The sequence below is a fragment of the Hemiscyllium ocellatum genome (assembly GCF_020745735.1).
Source record: "Hemiscyllium ocellatum isolate sHemOce1 chromosome 27 unlocalized genomic scaffold, sHemOce1.pat.X.cur. SUPER_27_unloc_1, whole genome shotgun sequence".
NCBI lineage: Eukaryota > Metazoa > Chordata > Chondrichthyes > Orectolobiformes > Hemiscylliidae > Hemiscyllium > Hemiscyllium ocellatum.
In genome coordinates, this window is record NW_026867476.1 from 3,041,440 (window position 1) to 3,061,724 (window position 20,285).

General features: G+C 46.4%; 1 protein-coding gene across 2 annotated transcripts; it reads left to right on the forward strand.

The window, feature by feature from the left end:
* The first annotated feature begins 2,326 nt into the window (after positions 1-2,326).
* Positions 2,327-19,617, forward strand: LOC132807022 (zinc finger protein 229-like). Of its 2 annotated transcripts, none has more exons than XM_060821324.1 (2): positions 2,327-2,395; positions 17,533-19,617. In XM_060821324.1, the coding sequence occupies exon 2, from the start codon at positions 17,851-17,853 to the stop codon at positions 19,042-19,044; it is 1,194 nt and encodes a 397-aa protein (XP_060677307.1). In that variant the 5' UTR covers positions 2,327-2,395; positions 17,533-17,850; the 3' UTR covers positions 19,045-19,617. The 2 variants fall into 2 exon arrangements, with proteins under 2 accessions (XP_060677307.1, XP_060677306.1); XM_060821323.1 differs by lacking the exon at positions 2,327-2,395 and adding an exon at positions 12,609-12,717.
* Positions 19,618-20,285: the final 668 nt, after the last annotated feature.

Below are 20,285 nucleotides of genomic sequence, written 5' to 3' on the forward strand. Positions count from 1 at the left end.
AGTTTTTGGCCTCTTGAATTTTCACAGATTACAGTATGGGATAATTTTTTTCTGTGTTGCTGGTTTAAATTAAGCAGGAGGGTTTAACCAGTATCATAACATCCCAAAAGAGATCATCTGACCACTGCCCTGTGACATTCATTGGTGTTACTGGCACCAAATACCCCACTATCAACATCTTTGGAGTTTACCATTGAGGAGAAACTCAACTGGACTCACCAAAGTGACCACAAGAGCAGGTCAGAGGCGAGGAATACTGTGGCAAGTAACTCACCTCCTGACTCCCCAAAATCTGTCCATCTTCTACAAGGCACAAGTCAGCAGTGTGACAAAATACTCTCCCACTAGTTTAGATGGATGCAACTTCAACAGCGCTCAAAAAGCTTGATATCATCCAGGACAAAGTAGCCTGCTTGATTGATACCATATCCCACATGCACCCACTCCCTCTGCCACCACTGTTCAGAAGCAGTAGTGTACCATCTACAATATAGAACAATACAGCATAGAACAGGCCCTTCGGCACACGATATTGTGCCGAACATTTGTCCTAGCTTAAGCACCTATCCATGTACCTATCCAATTGCCGCTCAAAGGTCACCAATGATTCTGACTCTGCCACTCCCACAGGCAGCGCATTCCATGCCCCCACCACTCTCTGGGTAAAGAACCTACCCCTGACATCCCCCCATCCCTTCCACCCTTCACCTTAAATTTATGTCCCCTTGTAACACTGTGTTGTACCCGGGGGAAAAGTCTCTGACTGTCTACTCTATCTGTTCCCCTGATCGTCTTATAAACCTCTATCAAGTCACCTCTCATCCTTTGCCGTTCCAATGAGAAAAGGTCTAGCACTCTCAACCTATCCTCATACGACCTATTCTCCATTCCAGGCAACATCCTGGTAAATCTCCTCTGCACCCTCTCCAAAGCTTCCATATCTTTCCTAAAATGAGGCGACCAGAACTGCACACAGTACTCCAAATGTGGCCTTACCAAGGTCCTGTACAGCTGCAACATCACCTCATGACTCTTGAATTCAATCCCTCTGCTAATGAACGCTAATCCACCATAGACCTTCTTACAAGCTCTATCCATCTGAGTGGCAACTTTCAAAGATCTATGAACACCGACCCCAAGATCTTTCTGCTCCTCCACCTTACTAAGAACCCTACCGTTAACCCTGTATTCCACATTCTTATTTGTCCTTCCAAAATGGACAACCTCACACTTGACAGGGTTGAACTCCATCTGCCATTCTTCAGCCCAGCTCTGCATCATATCTAAGTCCCTTTGCAGCTGACAACAACCCTCCTCACTATCCACAACTCCACCAATCTTCGTATCATCTGCAAATTTACTGACCCACCTTTCAACTTCCTCTTCCAAGACTCTGGAACAGCTTGGTCGAGATCTGTGCTCGTTATAGATATTGACAGGCTTTGTTTCCTCAGCTTGACACATGTATTACCAACATGCACTGCAGAAAGCCACCAAAGATCCTTAAACAATACCTTCTAAATGAACAACCACTTCCATCTCAAAGGGCCAGGATTCTTGGGAACACAACCACTTGCAAGTACCCCTCCAAACCACTCACCATCTTGACTTGAAAATATATTGTTCTTCCTTCAGTCTTGCTGGGTCGAAATCCTGGGATTTCGCTCCCCATGTGGCATTGTGGGTCACTGTATAGCGTGAGGACTGCAGCGGTTCAAGAAGGCAGCTCACCACTACCTTCTCAAAGGAAACTAAATGCTGTCCAGCCAACGATGTCCATGTACCACTAGTAACTTTTAATAAATTATGGAAACAGAGTCTGAAAACTAAAATAAAAATCAGTGTTAAGGAGGGAGAGATGGAGGGCATTGATTCGGTCATTATTTGAGGACAGATAAAGAGCGATGTATTGAAGTGAAAATAGAGTTTACAGTTGAACATCTGTAGTGTTTCAAATCTAAAATCAATTAAAGATTGTCTCCTGATGTGTACTTCACTAACACGTGAATAGGAAGGTTAAGAAGGTAAATGGGACACTTGCTTTCATTACTTTAATCTAGTGCGTTCCTGGAGATAGAGGATAATGGCAGCTTTATCTCCCACAATCCCATGCACTCCAGACACCGCTCTATGGGCCGCGGGCAGTACCAATGAAAGCGGTGAGGGTGGTGCAGGTGCGCACGTGAGATCGGTGTGGTTCAACATTCCTTATTGTTCTGATGGAAGTGGAGCCTAACCAATAGAAAACCCTGGAGGACCGGAGAGCACTGGTCCTCCCGCCAATCAACGCCCTCGTATTGCCTGAATGCGGACGTTGGACCATGAGCTCCTGAAGCTGCTGCTCCTCTCTGAGTGAAGATTGAGCTTCATCTGCAAGTTCCTCCCTCCAATGTCTGTGAGTACAGCACTCTCTTTTCTCACCTTCCCTTCCTTTTCTCATCCTGGGGTTCAACTGTTGGTTTGTAGGAGCTGGAGGGAAAGGAAGTCAATCCAGGGGAGGGGACAGACTCTGGAACAGGTTGGTCGAGATCTGTGTTCATTATGGACATTGACAGGCTTTGTTTCCTCAGCTTGACACGTGTATTTATCTGTCAAAAAGGATGGCCTCTTGATCTGCCATCAGGACAGATGCAAGAATGTTGAATCTGCATGAGAAACGGGGTCAGATTCCCTCTGAGGGCTCTTAGTGAGAGCTTGTTGATTTGATTTGATTTATTGCCACATGTACCACAATTAGTTGGAGGAGTTGTGGATAGCATGGAGGGCTGTTGTAGGTTACAACAAGCTATTGACAAGATGCCAAACTAGGCTGATAAGTGGTCGATGGTGCTCAACCATCACTTTGGAAGGTCAAATTTGAATGCAGAATACAGGGTTAAAGGCAGGATTCTTGGCAGTGTGGAGGAACAGAGGGATCTTGGGGTCCATGCCCACAGATCCCTCAAAGTTGCCACCAAGTTGATAGGGTTATTAAGAAGGCACATGGTGTGTTTACTTTCATTAGCAGGGGGATTGAGTTTAAGGGCTGTGAGGTTATGCTGCAGCTCTATAGAATCCTGGTTAGACCACACTTGGAATATTGTGTTCAGTTCTGGTCGCCTCTTTACAGGAAAGATGTGAAAGCTCAGAGAGGGTGCAGAGGAGATTTACCAGGATGCTGCCTGGACTGGAGGGCATGTTTTAAGAAGAATGGTTGAGGGAGCTATGGCTTTTCTCATTGGAGCGAAGAAGGTTGAGAGGTGATTTGATAGAGGTGTATTAGATATTGAGACACATAGACAGAGTGGTTAGCCTTGGCAGAAATGTCTATTATAAGGGGGCATATTTTTAAGGTTATTGGAGGAAGGTTTAGGGGAGGGTTTTTACTCAGAGAGTGGTGGGTGCATGGAACGCACTGCCAGCAGTGGTAGAAGAGTCAGACAGAGAACAGCCAGGGAATTCCTAGAGGCATGGCATTCATCCACAAACTCCATCAACAAACACATCGACCTGGACCCAATATACCAACCACTACAGCAGACAGCTGAAACTGACAACCGGAAGCGGCAAGGACAGACCACTATAAATACCGGAAGATACATCAAAGAAGCGCTTCGCAGGAGGCTCCAAAGCACTGATGATGTCACCTAGCCAGGGGACGAAACGTTTGCAACAAAAACTTCCAGCTCGGCGAACACAACCACAACAACGAGCACCCGAGCTACAAATCTTCGCACCAACCTTGAAGAGTCAGATACGTTAGGGACATTTAAGTAACTCTTGGATAGGCACTGGATGTTAGTACAATGAAGGGTATGGAGGTTAGTCTGATCTTAGAGTAGGATAAAAGGCCAGCACAACATTGGGTACCGAAGGGCCTGTATTGTGCTGAGCTATGTTCTATGTACCCAAGTTCAGACAAAGGTTTTGTTTTGTGAGCAGTACAGTCAGACCTTAGCAAACAAGGACATGTAGGTCATACAGTTCTTAGAGACAGCGAGGCAAAAAGCGAGGTTGCACAGGAGATGCACAAAGGCAAGGTCAACATTTGATTTGAAATTTGAGAGGTCAATTCAACAGACTAATAATGGTATGGAAGAAGCTATTATTGAACCTGGTGCATGTGTTCAAGCTTCTGCCAGACGGGAGAGGTTGTAGTGGGGGTGGGAATGGTCTTTGATGATGTTGGCAGCCTTTCCGCGGCAACGAGAAGTATAGATCGATTCCATGGATGAGAGGTTGGACTCTATGATGGATAGTGTTGTGCGTACAACCTTCTGTAGTTTCTTCTGGTCCTGGGCAGAGCGGTTGCCGTACCAGGCCATGATGAACCCAGATACAATGCTTTCTGTGGTGCATCTATAAAGGTTGGTGAGGGTCCTTATGGACATGCTGAATTTCCTAAGCCTCCTGAGGAAGAAAAGGCATTGTTGTACCTTCTTGACCATTGCATGGGTAGATTTAGATATTTAGCTGCTCTTTTCTCATTCTTACTAACTCCTTTACTTGATGCAGTCACACAGTCCGTTTCATACCTTGTGCTAATAGTTTTGAAGGACTTCTTTAGAAGGATAAGATATCATGAGGGGCAAAAATAGTGTACATGCATGATATTAAATCTTTAGACTTGATTATGTTTTAATGAACAGAACAGCTTATTTATGGTAAAATGTGTAAACTGAACAGGCATTATGAAGAGTAAGAGTGCAAAGTATTTATTGCAAGATAAAACAGGACTGAGCCTGCACAGCTTTGACAAGAGGAGGTGATTGTCTGATTAATCTGTTAGGATTATTTGAGCAGGTAAAGAGTCAGTTAGAGAAAGGAAAACCAATGGACATGACCGATTGCATTTCCAGAAGGCCTTTGACAAGATGCTCAATAGGATGAGTCCTTGGTGTTAGGGGCAAGGTACTGGCACAGACCGAGGATTGGCTGACTGTCAGAAGACAGACAGTGGGGGAAAAAGGGGTCTTTTTCAGGATGGGGCAAAGGGAATTCCAGAAGGGGGGGTGTGTGCTGGAACCTCAACTCTTCATGTTAGGTGCAAACAATCTGGACAAAGGGAACTGAGGACATTGTTGTCTACCACAGATAACACAACAGTAGGTGGAGGGAAAGGGAGCAGTTGAGGAAGTAGGGAAGCTGAAAGAAGGGTATGGACAGGCCAGGAGAATGGCCAGAGAAGGGGCAGATGGAATACAATGTGGCAAAATGTGAGGTTGTCCACTTTGGTGGGAAGATGAGAAGCAGAGACTATTTTCAAAATGGGAAAGACTTCAGAAATGTGAAACACAATGGGACTTGGGATACCCAGCTCAGGTTTCCCTTAAGGTAAACCTGCAGGTTCAGTGAGCAGTTCGGAAGCAATGTTCGCATTCATTGTTAAGAGGGTTAGAATACAAGAGCAGGGATGTACTGTGGAGGCTGTATAAGGCTCTGGTCAGACCACATTTGGAACATTGTGAGCAGTTTTGGGCTCTGTATCTGAGGAAGGATGTGCTGGTATTGGAGGGGGGTTGGTTTCGGAGGAGGTTTACAAGAATGATCATGGGGTTGAAAGGCTTGCCAAATGAGGAGCGTTTGAGGACTCTGGATCTGGATGAGGTGGCGTTTAGAAGGATGGGGGGGTTGGAGGTTGAGCCTCACAGGAGACTGAGAGGCCTGGATAGAGTGGGTGTGGAGAAGATGTTTCCACTTGTAGGAGAGATCCAGGACCCAAGAGCGCAGCCTCAGAGTGAAGGAGTAACCCTGAGATGAGGAGGAATTTCTTCAGCCAGACAGTGCTTAATCTGTAACACTCACTGAGGGGGACTGTAGAGGGCAAGCCATTGAGTGCATTTAAGACCGTGATCGATCGGTTGTTGATTAGTGAAGGGATCAAGGGTGACTGGGTGAAGGCAGGAGTATGAGGTTGAGAAACATATCAGCTATGATCGAATGATGGAGCAGGCCCAATGGGCTGAATGGCCCATTTCTGCTCCTTTTTATTATGCTCTACTGAAACATGATTGGTTATAATTCATACACTGTGTATCTAGGATGGGAAGGAGGTGAGTGTTGGTCTGTCAGTCAGACCCTTCAGGAGAATGGGGAGGGATATTAGGTACAGCAGAATGAGAATGGAGGGAAGAGGGTGTGGGATGGAGCTTTATAGCTTTTAGTGAATGAGAGAGGGCTTAGATGTTCCTGGACTAGAACAGTCTGTTCTGAATTTCTATCCTGCACTTCCTCAGGCAACTCGTTCCACACACACGCCACCCTCTGCGTAAAATCATTGCCCCTTGGACCCCCTTTAAATCTCACCATAAATCTCCGGCCTCGAGGTTTGGACTCCACTACCCTGGGGAAATGTTAGATCTTGTATTCTCTGATGAGAGTCTGAGTCACGGGACGGTTTCAGGTAATCTATATTGCAGTATTTTCAGTAATCTATTTTCAGTACAGCTTCATTTCTTCAGAGCAATAAGGCACACCAAAAGCTTTGAGGTATATTAACTTAAACAGTTTCAACTTGGAGCACACACCCCTAGTCCCCTCTTGATTGCTATTGGTCAGCGCCACCCAGTTATCCCTTTGTAATTGGCTCTCTGGTCCATAACTGGCTTATACAGTTTCAGCTGACCTCAATGTAATTCCAATGAAGCTAATCGTTTCACTGAATGGGCGGCACGGTGGCACAGCGGTTAGCACTGCTGCCTCACAGCGCCTGAGACCCGGGTTCAATTCCCAACTCAGGCGACTGACTGTGTGGAGTTTGCACGTTCTCCACCTATCTGCGTGGGTTTCCTCCGGGTGCTCCGGTTTCCTCCCACAGTCCAAAGATGTGCGGGTCAGGTGAATTGGCCATGCTAAATTGTCCGTAGTGTTAGGTCAGGGGTAAATGTAGGGGTATGGGTGGCTTGCGCTTCGGCGGGTCGGTGTGGACTTGTTGGGCCGAAGGGCCTGTTTCCACACTGTAAGTAATCTAATCTAAAAAAAAAGAGATGGACAGGCTTGTGGTCCGACCTGGACCTTTGTGACATTTCCCCGACTCTCTTATCTCCTTCCTTGAGGCTTTTTCACACTGGATCCTGTATTCAAGTAACATTTACCAGCTGCACTGTGTTAACTGCCAATTCATTGGATACTTGCCCATCACTTCAGGAACCTTTTAAATTCCTCATTACAGGCGATCCAAAAGGATCAGTTCCAACAAAGTTATGTGGTTACACCTAATGTCAGAATTCTTCAGCTAACAAGTTGTTGCTTCCCATATTTACCAGACACCTCTATGTTTACCTTTGGATGTCTTATAACATGTGCATTCACCTCACATTCCAATGTCTGCCTATTTCTGTCTCTGTGATTCGTTCCTCTCTGTAATGAGACGGGGGCTGCTTTTATTGTCTGATACTGGTTGGAATCTTTTCCTAAAATGCTTTAAGTGATTTTTTTGTGTATAGTTAGATTTGTAACTACTGTGGAATCTATATCTATGATTATTTGAAGGATCTTAACTGAAACTTACTCTTAGTATTGTATCAGATTAATTAAATGATTCCATAGACACAACAAATTGGGGTGAAATGGTCCTATCTATGTTTTATGCAGCTGCACATTCTATCCCAGTTCTGTTACATGGAGTTACTATTGTTTTACTTGTCAGAACTATATTAAGCAAACATTTTTCCCACAGTCTCTAACTCCTGTCATTTTTTAGAATAGATTGCAGGTTTCAGTTCATTGATATATAAATCCCAGAACCTCTTTTAAGTCACAGTGTGGAGATCACTTAAGGTTTTATAAAAAGAGGTGACATCTTAGCTCAGACAATGCATGAAAGGTGTGAGGTAAGAGTCTGTCTTGAGTCAGACTGGTTCTGTTTCCAAATTAGGAATTTATAAAATATGAAATGGATTGAGTGCCTGCAGATCTGGCTCAAAAATCGCACAACAAAATGTATCTGCAAGTGCAAATTCACCCCATAGACTATATGTATGTGTGCATGCGAGAGTGTGAGTGAGTGTGTGCATTCGTGTGAGTGCATGTGAGAGAGCATGTGTTTGCATGTATGTGTACATGCTTGGTAAGGTGTGAGTGTGAAGGCGTATAAGCCTGTGAGAGGGTGTGTGCGTGGGTGTGTGTGTGGGGGGTGTATGTGTGTATGAGTGTGCGAGAGTGTGTGTGTGTGAGTGTGTGTGTGTGTGTGTGAGAGAGAGAGGGAGAATGTGTACAGTGTAGCTGGATCTCCTGTAGTGTAACATGAACCCACGGTCTCAGTTGAGGCCATCCTCATGATTCTGAACTTGGCTATCAGCCTCTGCTCAGCTACTAGAAATGATGAAGCAGTTACACAGCACACATTGGAGAGGACAGGGTGGGACTTGTCTTTCGATTTGCAGAAGGTTGGAGGCTCTAGACGCTGTGACCCAGGGAAAACACATGCTACAGGACCTTCGGCTCAGAGAGATGGAGCTGGAAGCCAGGCTGCAGATACATTGGGGGGAAGCAGACACTTTATTCTGGGAGATGGTCTTTCCCTCCGGCCAGAGCCTTCTGATTGGGTCAGTGGACAGGTTCAGGAGGGTGTGAGCCAGGGTCAAGCAGATGAAGGGGATCTGACAGAGGGCTGCAGGGGGCAGGAGCTAACTGGCTGGGTGGTGGGAGTAAGAACAACGTCAGGGAGGGGGGAGGTAAGGGACAGAATAGTGACAGGGATTGTTTTCAATCTGTGCACTTGGTGGTCGGAGGCCAGATGGCATCGGTGTCTGTCTGCGCAAGGATTTGGGAACCAATGTGCTCAGGACTAGAGAAATGGGAAAGAGAGGTTGCAGCGGGTGTGGTCCAACAGAGGAGAGAGCCTCTGCTGAGGGCACATGAGAAGGTAGAAGCTACAAATACAAAGCAGAACCTCAAAGCTCTGGGTCCTTGGTGGCTCAGTGGTTAGCACCGCTGCTTCACAGCACCATGAGCCTGGATTCGATTCCACCCTTGGGCAACTGTCTCTATATAGTTTGGTATGTTCTCCCCCATGTGTCTGTGTGGATTACCTCTGGGTGTTCCTAGTTTCCTCCAATGGTCCAAAGATCTGCACATTAGAGTGGATCAGCCGTGCTAAAGTGCCCAGAGATGTGCAGGTTAGCTTACATCTTTCATCTTTGAGAATGACCATGTTAGTTTCAGTTCCTTCAATTGTAAATCCCAAAACTTTTTTAAAGCTGTGTTCCCAAAAATCGATTTTAACAATAGGTATCATCTCAGACAATGCATTGAAGATGTGAAGTTATAGTTGTCTGTGTCCCAATGTTATGTCAGACTGATTCTATTTCGAGTATGGGAGTTACAGAGTCTTACATGAATTTATGCAGTTTTTGAGCAATTCAGAATAGAATGGACTATTGCAAGGAAGTGTACGGACAACTGACCAGGAACACTGCTGGCTGATCCGACCAAAGAGCACACCCGTGAACTAACAACATTGATCATTAGTGGAACAGAGTGGTGCAGTAGAAGTGTGCTGAGCTTATAACCCAGAGGTCGATGGATCGAAACTATCTTCTGCTATTTACTTTATCAGGTGGCTCAGTGGTTAGCGTTGCTGCCTCACTATGCCAGGGACCTGGGTTCAGTTCTCGCCTGGGGTGACTGTGTGGAGTTTGCATCTTCTCCCCGTGTCTGCATGGGTTTGCTCCGGTTTCCTCCCACAGTCCAAAGATGTGCAGGTTAGGGTGGATTGGCCATGCTAAATTGCCCATAGTGTTCAGGGATGTGTATGTTAGGGGCATTAGTCAGGGGTGAAGTAGAGTAGTCGGGGAGTGGATCTGGATGGGTTACTCTTTGATAAGTCGGACTTTTCTCTCTGAAGAGAAGGAGGAAGAGACGTGACCTGATCTAGGTATACAAGATAATGAGTGAAATAGATAGAGTCAATAGCCAGAGATTGGGACAGGATTGACTGGCACGAGGAGTCATAGTTTTAAGATATTAGTAGAGAGGTATAGAGGGGGCATCAGAGGTAGGTTCTTTACGCAGAGAATTGTGAATGCACGGAATGCGTTGCCAGCGGTGGTGGTGGAAGCAGAGTCATTGGGGACATTTAAGCGACTGCTGGACATGCACATGGACAGCAGTGAATTGAGAGGTGCATAGGTTAAGCTATTTTATTTTATATTAGGATTAATCCTCAGTACAATATTGTGGGCCAAAGGGCCTGTTCTGTGCTGTACCTTTCTATGTTCTATGAGTTTCGATCCAATCCTACGTGCCCTCATCCCACGAATTCTCACGAAAGCGACTTCTACTGCCCTCCGAAGATACACAAAGCCAACACACTAGGATGTTCAGTGTATCAGGCCACGGGACCCTGTGTGAGAACTTCTCTGGCTATGTTGAAGGCATCTTGAAACCCATTGTGCAGGGGACCCCAAGCTTCTGTCACGACATTACAGATTTCTACCAGAAACTCAGCACCCACGGACCAGTCGAATCAGGAACATTCTTTGTCACAATGGACGTGTCAGCACTTTACACCAGCATTCCCCACGATGATGGCATCACGGTAACAGCCTCAGTACTCAATACCAACAACTGCCAATCTCTGAGCATCCTCACAACATATCTGCTTCATCCTTGACCACAACATTTTCACCTTTGACAACCAGTTCTTCATCCAGACACATGGAACAGCCATGGGGACCAACTTTGCACCCCAGTATGCCAACATTTTCATGCATAGGTTCAAACAAGACTTCTTTTCTGCACAGGACCTCCAACCAACACTATACACCAGATATACTGACAATATTTCTTCCTCTGGACTCATGGTGAGGAGTCACTGAAACAACCACACAGTTTCATCCCACCATCACACTCACCATGTATCTGTCTCATTCTTGGACACATGCATCTCTATCTAGGATGGGCGTCTCAGCACTTCCATGTATCGCAAACCCATGGATAACCTGACAATGCTACACTTCTCTAGCTTCCACCTGAAACATATTAAAACAGCCATCCCCTATGGACAAGCCTTTCACATACATAGGATCTATTCAGGTGAGGAGGAACATGACAGACACTCGGAAGTAAACAAGCATGCTCTCATAAGAGCGGGATACAATGCTCAACTCATCAACTGCTAGTTCCAATGTGTCACAGTGAGAAACCGTAATGATCGCCTCAGGAGACAGACATGAGCTGCAACCAATATGGTACCCTTTGTGTCCAGTACTTCTCGGGAGCTGAAATACCACGCCATGTTCTTCGCAGCCTGCTACATATTAGCGATCAGGATAAGCATCTCATCAAGACCTTCTCCATATCTCCACGTCTTGCCTTCAAACAGCTGCCAAACCTTAAACAGATCATTGTTCACTGCAAACTGCCTGGCCTTCAGGACAACATGATGCAACCTTGTCATGGCAGATACTGCAAGACATGTCAGAGCGTCGACACGATCACTAGGTACTCATGTGAATCGGCTAACATTGTGTACCTCATATGCTGCAGGAAATGATATGCTGAGGCATGGTATATTGACGAGACCGAGCAGAGGTGACAGCAATGGATTAATGGACACTGTACAACAATCACCAGGCAGGAGTGTTCCCTCCCAGTTGAGGAACACTTCAGCAGTCCAGGACATTCAGCCTCAGACCTTCGGGTGACCATCCTCTAAGGCGGACTTCAGGACAGGCAACAACGGAAAGTGGATGACCAAAGGCTGATATCCAAATTTGGTACCCATGGGAATGGCCTCAACAGGAACCTTGGGATCATGTCACGCTCCAGGTGACCCCATTACATTATGCACTCTCTTTGTCTCACACACACATGCACACAAGTGCGCACTCACACAAATACATGCTCCTCCAAAACAATACACCCACAGACCCTCTCTCATGCACAAGTGCTCATATGCTCTTTCTCTCACACACACCCTGTCACAGACTTATACCCCCCACACACCCATGCACTCTGTTTCCCCGAGTTTGTGGGATGAATTTGCACTTGCAGAATTACATTTTATTTTGCTCAAAAACTGCATAAATACACGTGAGATTCTGTAATATCACTTTAGAAATAGAATCAGCCTGACATAACATTGGACCACAGACAGACTTTAACCTTCAGTGCATTATCTGAGCTGAGATGACACCTATTGTTAAAAGCTATCTTGAGCATGTAACTTTAAAAAAGTGCTGGAATTTACATTCGAAGGAACCGAAACTAAAGTGGTCATTCTAAAAGACGTGAGCTAAATTTGTCTAATATTACATTCCATAACACTGCAATCCTGTTGCTGTAATGTCTGCGTCTTATGATTATGCTCCACAACCATCCGATGAAGAAGCAGCGCTTCGAACGCCAGTGATTGAAACAAACCTGTTGGACTATAACCTGGCGTTGTGTGATTTATAACTTAGAAAATCTGTCAGTGATACCAGCATCTCCATACTGCGCATGCTCCTCGGTGTCAGCAGCCACTACGTGTGTTCGGCGGGTGTCAGCAAAACACTGCGCATGCTCCTGTGGCACACGGAAACGCCCCGCGGCATTGTTTTGCTGGACCAACGGGAGACTCTGGAGGACCGGATGGAAACTGGTCCTCCAGCCAATCACAGCAAACCCATAGTCTGGATGCGGAAGTTGGTCCATGAGCTTCTGAAGCTGCTAAACCCCCCCCTCTCTCTCTCTCTCTGAAGGAAGATTGAGCTTCACCCCAGACTGCAACTTCCTTCCTCTGTCCAAATATCTGTGAGTACAGCACTCTCTCTTCTCACCCCCTTTTTCCATTCCAGGGTTCAGTTGTTGACTTGCAGGAACTGAAGGGAAAGGGAGTGAATCCAGGGAGGGGACAGACTCTGGGAAAGTTAAGAGCTGAAAATGTGTTGCTGGAAAAGCGCAGCAGGTCAGGCAGCATCCAAGGAGCAGGAGAATTCGACGTTTCGGGCATGAGCCCTTCTTCAGGAAGGAGGAAGGGCTCCTGAAGAAGGGCTCATGCCTGAAACGTCGATTCTCCTGCTCCTTGGATGCTGCCTGACCTGCTGCGCTTTTCCAGCAACACATTTTCAGCTCTGGTCTCCAGCACCTGCAGTCCTCACTTTCTCCTCTGGGAAAGTTAATCCAGGTCTGTGTCTCAATTGAAAAACACAGGGCAAATGCAGGAGAATTGACGTTACGGGCACGAGCCTTTCATCAGGAATGGTGTGTGGATGTACACAGGGGTCTCAGCGTCCTTCTACAGTGCCAGTCACTGCCAGTTGTCAGACAGGTGTAGCAAGCAATGATCAAGGCAAGAGGAATTGAGTTGAGAAGTGGGGATGTCTTCCTGCAGTTAGGGTGTCACTGAATATATCCAAGGCTGAGTTCATCTGATTTTTGAACAACAAAGAAGTGGATGGTTATAGAGGAAGGCAAGAAAAAGGTTTGGAGACCAGTACAGATCAGTTACAAAAACAAACCCTTTAGTCTGACCTGTCCATTGCTGACTATGTTCTCAATCTAAAGTATACCCATCTGCCTGTGTTTAGCCCATATCCCTCTGAACCTTTCCCATTGGAGTCATAGAGATGTACAGCATGGAAACAGACCCTTCGGTCTAACTTGTCCATGCCGACCAGTTTTCCTAATCTAGTCCTACTTGTCAGCACTTGGCCCATATCCATCTAAACCCTTCCTATTTACAGACCAATCCAGATGCCTTTTAAATGCTGTAATTATATCAGCCTCCAGCACTTCCTCTGGCTGGTCATTCCATACATGCATCACTCTCCGTGTGAAAAAGCTGCCCCTTAGGTCCCTTTTATGTCTTTCCTCTGTCACCCTAAACCTATGCCCTCTCGTTCTGGACTTCTTCACCCCAGGGAAAATACTTTGTTTATTTACCCTATCTGTGCTCCTCATGATTTTATAAACCTCTGTAAGGTCGCCCCTCAGCCTCCGATGCTCCAGGGAAAACAGCCCCAGCCTGTTCAGCCTCACCTGAGAGCTCAAATCTTTCAAACCTGGCATCATCCTGGTAAATCTTTTCTGAACCCTTTTCAAGTTTCACAACATCCTTCTGATAGGAAGGAGACCAGAATTGCACAAAATATTCCAAAAGTGGCCTCGCCAATGTCCTGTACAGCTGCAACATCACCTTCCCACTCCTGTATTCAATGCTCTAACCAATAAAGGAAAGCATACCAAATGCTGCCTACACTATCCTATCTACCTGCGACTCTACCTTCAAGGGGCTATGCACTGCACTCCAGGCGTCTCTTTATTCAGCACACTCCCCAGGAGTTATACCTTAAAGGGTATAAGTTCTGCTGTGATTTGCTTTTCACAAACCCACGCAGACACAAGGAGAATGTGCAAACTCCACACAGACAGTTGCCCGAGGTGTGAATTGAACCCGGGTCTTTGGCGCTGTGAGGCAGCAGTGCTAACGACTGAGCCACCGTGCCGCCTCCACTGATGTACTTATTCAAATGTCTTTTAAATGTTTTAACTGTACCTGCATCCACCCTTTCCCCTGGACATTCATTCCATCCAAGAACCACACTCTTGGGGGGGGGGGGGGAAAGAAATGGTGCCCCTCATGTCTTTTTAAAATCTGTCTCCTCTCTTCAAAATTTGCTCCCTAATCTTGAACCCCCACCCTTGGCAAAGGATATCTGCCGGTCACCTCATCTATACCCCTCGTGATTTTATAATCCTCTATACGGTCACCAGTCAACCTCCTCCGCTCCAGTGGAAACATTTCCAGCCTATTCAGCGAGATGTAGGTATATTCATATCCACTTATGATCTGTTCAATGCTGGTGCAGGCTTGACAGGCTAAGTGGCTACTCCTGTTCCCAATTCTCACGTTTGTAGTCCAGGACAGTAAGAGACCATAAAACACAGGAGCAGAAATGAGGCCTTTCAGCCCATCAGGACTGCTCCACCATTACATCATGGCTGATAAGTTTCTCAATCCCGTTCTCCCCGTAACCCTCGATTCCCCTTGATACTCACGAACCTATCTACCTCCGTCTTACAAATGCTCAGTGACCTGGCCTCCACAGCCTTCTATAGCAGTGAATTCCATATGTTCACCACTCTCTGGCTGAAAAGGTTTCTCCTTACCTTTGTTCTAAAAGATCTTCCCTTTACTCTAATGCTGTGCCCTCAAATTCTAATCTCTCCTACCAATGGAAACATCCTCCCAACATCCACTCTGTCCAGGCCGTTCAGTATTCTGTGTGGTTTCAATTAGATCCCCCCTGAGTGTGGACCTGTTCATTAGTATGAACCAGCCCCTTCAAGATGGATACAGCAGGGATTAGGTTCAGCAAAGTGAGAATGGGGGGAGTGTGTGCGAGGTGGAGATTATCAGCATTTAGGGATAAGAGAGGAAAGAAAGTTCAATATAAATTAGAATTGATCAGCTGGGCTGATAGGCCAAGGGGTGGCAGATGGAGTTTCATTTAGATAAATGTCACTGTTGCATTTTGGTAAGGCCAATCAGGGCAGGACTTACACAGTTAATGGGGTGTGTTGCCGAATAAATCGATCTTGCAGATTAAAAGCTCCTTGGAAGTGGAATTGCAGGGAGTCGGGATAATGAAGAAGGCATTTGGTATGCTTTCCTGTATTGGTCAGAGCATTGAGTACAGGAGTTGGGAGGTCATGTTACGGCTGCGCAGCTCATTGGTTAGGCCATTTTTGGAATATTGTGTGCAATTCTGGTCACCCTCCGATGGAAGAATGTTGTGAAACTTGAAAGGGTTCAGAAAATATTTGCAAGGATGTTATCGGAGCTGCAGGGTTTGATCCATAGGGAGATGCTGAATAGGCCAGGGATAATTTCCCTGGAGCATCGGAGACTGAGGGGTGACCTAATAGATGTTTATAAGGGGTATGGGTAGGGTGAATAGCCACAATCTTTTCCCCGTTGTAGGGAAGTCCAAAACTAGAGGGTGTAGGTTTGAGATGAGAGGGGAAAGATTTAAAATGGACCTAAGGGGTAACTTTTTCACAGAGGGTAGTGCACATATGGAACGAGCTGCCAGAGGAAGTGGTGGAGGCTGCTACAATTACAACATTTAAAAGGCATCCCTTTTGTCCTTAACATATTTATAAAAACTTTTCTAATTCACTCGAACACTGTTTGCCAAAACTATCTCATGTCCCCTTTTCACCCTCCTGATTTCCCTTTTAAGTATACTCCTACTACCTTCATACTCTTCTAAGGATTCATTCGATTTCTCCTGTCTATACTGTCATATGCTTCCTTCTTTTTGTTAGCCAAAACGTCGATTTCTCTAGTCATCCAGCATTCCCTATACCTACCAGCCTTTCCTTTCACCCTGATAGGAATATACTTCCTCTGGATTCTCATTATCCCATTTCTGAAGGCTTCCCATTTTCCAACCGTCCCATTACCTGCGAACATCTGCCCCCAATCAGCTTTTGAGAGGTCTTGCCTAATACCGTCAAAATTAGCCTTCCTCTAATTTAGAACTTCAACTTTTAGATCTGGTGCATCCTTTTCCATCACTACTTTAAATCTCATGGAATTATAGTCACTGGCCCCAAAGTGCTCCCCCATTGACACCAACACAGTCACCAACTGTGCCTTATTTCTCAAAAGTTGGTCAGGTTTTGCACCTTCTGTGGTAGGAACATCCACATACTGACTCAGAAAATTTTCTTGTTCACACTTAACAAATTCCTCTCAATCTAATCCCTGAACATTATGGCAACCCCTGTCTATGTTTGGAAAGTTAAAATCCCCAACCATAACCATCCTATTATTCTTACAGATAACTGAAATCTCCTTATAAATTTGTTTCTCAAATTCCCGCTGACTATTAGAGGGTCTATATTACAATCCCAATAAAGTGATCATCCCTTTGTTATTTCTAAGTTCTACTTAAATAACTCTTCTGGATGTATTCCCAGGTATATCCTCCCTAAGTACAGCCGTAATACTATCCCCTTGCCAAAATGCCACTCACCTCCCCTTCCCCTTTCTAACTTTTCCATAGCATTTGTATCCTGGAACATTAAGCTGCCAGTCCTGTTCATCCCTGAGCCACATTTCTGTAGTTGCTATGATATCTCAGTCCCATGTTCCTAAACATGAGCCCTGACTTCATTTGCCCTCCCTGTTGGGCCTCTTGCATTGAAATAAATGCAGTATAATTTATCAGTCCTATCTTGTTCTCTGCTTTGTCCCTCGCTGCCCTGACTGTTTGACTCACTCCCTTTCCCAACTGAAATCTCTCTCTCCTCACTATTTCCCTGGGACCCATTCCCCACCGTACTCATTCAGCAACTTTACTGGCTTTCTTTCTGCAAGCAGTCTTGATATTTTATTTTCATACTTTGATTCAGCTTATTCCAGGTTATTGTCACCTAAATGAAATTTTCCTGCACACACACTTCACCCTCATGCAGCCAGATAGCCTTTTCAGGTTTCCATGTCCTGGATAATATGTGATCAGCAGGCATCGGGCAATCTACAGGAATTGCCACCAATGTTATATGTATTTAACTGTACTGACAGTGATCACTTATTTTGTGAATTTATTTTTGCAGGAAGATATGTGGAAAGAAACTTGAAAGCAATTGATCCATCAACTTCTAACAGAGCTCCTTGATTCATTGGGACTTGAATATCAGTAGCCATTCAAATTGAGGGGAAATGTTTGCTTTTGTCTGCTTGAGAGATGGTGTGGCAGGAAGAATACTGAGACACCCAAGTGAGGGATATTCAGTGCGCTGTCTGTGAAAAGTGTTTCAAACCATTTACTCAGCTTGGGGGAATCAAAATCTCACCCCTCACGGTGGGGAGAGACCGTGTACCCGTTCTGTTTGTAATTTCAAACCCAGAGTGACACAAGGAAAGCTCTCCCCATGGAGAAACCGTGGAAATGTGGGGACTGTGGGAAAGGATTCCCTTCCCCCTCGGTGCTGGAAATTCACAGACGTGTTCACACCGGGGAGAGGCCGTTTGTCTGCCACTGTTGCGGGAAAGGGTTCATTCAGTTGTCTCAGCTGCAGACACACCAGCGTGTCCACACCGGGGAGAAGCCGTTTATCTGCTCAGTGTGCGGGAAGGGGTTTGCGAATTCTTCCAACCTGCGGGCGCACCAGCGGGTCCACACGGGAGAGAAGCCCTTCACGTGCTTGGTGTGCGGGAAGGGGTTCGCTCATTCATCTACACTGCTGATCCACAAGCGGATCCACACCGGGGAGAGGCCGTTTGCGTGCTCCGAGTGCGGGAAGGCTTTCCGTCGCACGAGCAACTTGCGGAAGCACGAGCGGGTCCACACGGGGGAGAGGCCCTTCAGGTGCCCCGAGTGCGGGCAGGGGTTCAGTCAGAGGAGTGACCTGCGTAATCATGAGCGGGTCCACACCGGTGAGAGGCCCTTCACCTGCCCCGAGTGCGGGAAGGCATTCCGTAATGTCGGCAATCTGCGGATGCACCAGCGGGTCCACACCGGTGAGAGGCCCTTCACTTGCCCCCAGTGCGGGAAGGCCTTCCGTCACGTGGGCGACCTGCGGAAGCACCAGCGGCTCCACACCGGGGAGAGGCCGTTCACCTGCCCCGAGTGCGGGAAGAGATTCCATCAGGTGCGCAACCTGCGGAATCACGAGCGGGTCCACACCGGGGAGAGGCCGTTCACTTGCCCAGAGTGCGGGAAGGGATTCATCGATTCTTCCGGCCTGCTGACCCACCAGCGGGTCCACACCGGGGAGAGGCCGTTCACCTGCCCAGAGTGCGGGAAGGGATTCATTGATTCTTCCGGCCTGCAGACCCACTGGCGGATCCACACCGGGGAGAGGCCGTTCACCTGCTCCGTGTGCGGGAAGGGATTCAGTCATGTGGGCAATTTGCGGCAGCACGAGCGGGTCCACACGGGGGAGAGGCCGTTCACCTGCCCCGTGTGTGGGAAGGGATTTATCAATTCTTCCAGCCTGCTGACTCACCAGCGGGTCCACACCGGGGAGAGGCCATTCACCTGCTCCGTGTGCGGAAAAGCCTTCACCCGCTCCTCCCACCTGCAGAGACACCAACGAGTTCACGTGCCAAAGCAGGGAAATTGAAGGAGCGACAGACAAGTGCCATTTTCGATTCGAACTTTCAGTCCAGTTCTGGGGAGGTGCGAGGTTCGAATCCCACCATGGCAGATGGCGCAATTGAAATCTGCAGTTCCGAATCAAACAATGAAACCATTTTCAGGGGAAGAAAAGCCGCATCTTATTCACTCATGTTCTTTTTAGAGAATGAAGCTGCTGTTGCAGGGAAGGATTCACTCAGTCATCCCAGCTGCATCCTTTACCCAGTCCGGCCTATGTGTGACTCCAGACCCACAGCAGTGTGGTTGACTCTTGATTGCAGCCCCTCCACCTCCTGCCTATGAGCTGGAGAAACACACTTGTATACAGTGTGTAGGCTGAAATTGCTGAGTGAGGCAATAGTTCCTGCAGGTGAAGGCTGTACCAAGGATCCAATAACAAAGGGATAATTTGGTGCTGACCAATATAAAGAAATTGGGGGAATGGGGAGTGTGTGCACTTTGACCTTGAGCTGTTTTTTTTTAAAAAAGCTAGCTTTCATACGCCTTTTTGCTGGGAAAATCTGAAGCTGTAATGAAGGTGGGTCGCAATAAAGGTTACTTGAACTCATTGTCGGACTCTGACTCTCATTGAAAGCTGTGAGATTCAACAGGTTTTTTTTCTTTAAAGCTGCTAATTTCTTTCGACCTCCAACACCAATTTTCCAATGTCATGTATCAGAAGGAGCAGTTAATGAGTAGCTAGAATCCCGAGAAATTGTAAATTTTTTTCCGGAGTGCAGGTTCATTGTTTCATCAGCATTGTAAGGTTTACTGGCAGCAGCAGAAGGTTGGGTTGTATTCACTAGAAACAAAGATTAAAAGTCACACAACATCAGGCTATGGTTCAGCAGGTTTATTTGGAAGCACTAGGTTTTGGAGCATCGCTCTTTCATTGGGTAGCTGTGGAGCAGGATCTTAAGACACAGGATTAAAATTAAAACTTAAGTTTTTCATCATTTCATCAGCATTGTAAAGGTTACTGACATCAGCGGGAGGTGTGGGCTGTGTTCACAGGCAACAAAGTTATAAATCATACAAATGTGTTGGAATATAACCTGGTGTTATTTGGAAGGACTAGCTCTCGGAGCGCTGCTCCTTCATCAGGTAGCGATAGAGCAGGATCATAAGACCTAGAATTTGTAGCAAAAAATTAGTGTCAGACAATTGAATTAAACAAATCTAGATTGCTGTTACATCTTTCATCTTTTAGAATGGGTTGTGGGTTTT

Bases quoted from the DNA above. Each gene is read 5' to 3' on its own strand.
- LOC132807022 (XM_060821324.1), top strand. From the start codon at position 17,851: ATGGAGAAACCGTGGAAATGTGGGGACTGTGGGAAAGGATTCCCTTCC.